The following is a 1,029-nucleotide window of genomic DNA, read 5'->3' as shown; positions in this document are numbered from 1 at the left end:
TAAAGTGACAATGTCTTCAGTGCTGTTCAGCTCACTAAACAGACAATTAAGACAATTACACCAATGACGCAAACACACAGCTTTCAATCAGAGCTTTTTTCAGGTGAAAACGAGCCACTTTCTTTTTCGCTGACTTTAGCGGAAAAGAAGAGAGCAAAGGTCGAGCGCTTGGTAGCAATGCAAGCAAAGTGAGTTGTATCACCTTACCTCATTACTTGTGTCACAATTTGCGGAAATCACACACACACACACACCATCACTGTGAAGGGCAAAGGCAAAGATGTGTAACAAGGCAAAAGAAGTATGGTAGACCTTCTATTTTAAAACAAAGATGTGTTTTTCCATCAGCACATGACTGACTTCCTTGAAAGATGACACACACACACATAGAGTAGAGAGATTGAGGAATAAAAATATGAGGATACAAAACAGCGAACAGAATGAATGAATAGAAAGGTAATACTACAAGATTAGCTGCAGTGAGTGTTCTTCTTACTCGACGCCGTTGTCCGAGTTCTGCGAGTTGATGTCCACCAGTTGATCACCGGACATGTCCATGTCTACCCACTTCTCCAGAGCGGCCACTTCCTCTTCGGTCACCTGGATGCCGGCGTAGGCGCGCATCTGCTCCGTGCTCATGCCGCTCATCTGGTCGGCGATCGCCTTCGCCGTGTACTTCACCAGGCGGTCGATGTTCAGGTAGCTGGCGGCCTCGATCAGCGGGGCGAGCTCCGCCCAGCCAGAGCCGACTCGGCCGAAGAAGGCGGCGTCCCACTCCGGCAACGGTCGCTCCCTGAAAGGACCATCATCATCAGCCACCGTCTTCTCTTCGATGTCCTCGTCCTGGTGGTGCTCTAGCCACTCGAGCACCAGGGCCATGGTGTGGCCGTCCACCGTCTTGCAGGTGAAGGAGGGCTTCCTCTTCTCGGTGGTGGATTCAGCCGTGGAGTTGTTGTTGTTGTTCTCCTCCGGGTACACCACCACGCTTTCAGCGGCGTCAGCCGGCGTGAACACCAGCAGATCCTTGAA

The 1,029-nt window shown here is 51.0% G+C and overlaps 1 protein-coding gene across 1 annotated transcript; it reads right to left on the bottom strand.

Moving 5' to 3' along the window:
* Positions 1–492: 492 nt before the first annotated feature.
* LOC108357803 (SKP1-like protein 4) lies at positions 493–879 on the bottom strand. Its single transcript, XM_017608874.1, has one exon. It carries the CDS (start codon positions 877–879, stop codon positions 493–495), a length of 387 nt encoding a protein of 128 aa, XP_017464363.1.
* Between the last annotated feature and the right edge of the window lie 150 nt (positions 880–1,029).

The sequence above is a fragment of the Rhagoletis zephyria genome, unplaced genomic scaffold, assembly GCF_001687245.7.
Source record: "Rhagoletis zephyria isolate East Lansing unplaced genomic scaffold, Rhagoletis_zephyria_1.1 Rzeph_scaffold_84880, whole genome shotgun sequence".
NCBI lineage: Eukaryota > Metazoa > Arthropoda > Insecta > Diptera > Tephritidae > Rhagoletis > Rhagoletis zephyria.
This window is presented reverse-complemented; position numbering and strand designations above follow the sequence as displayed.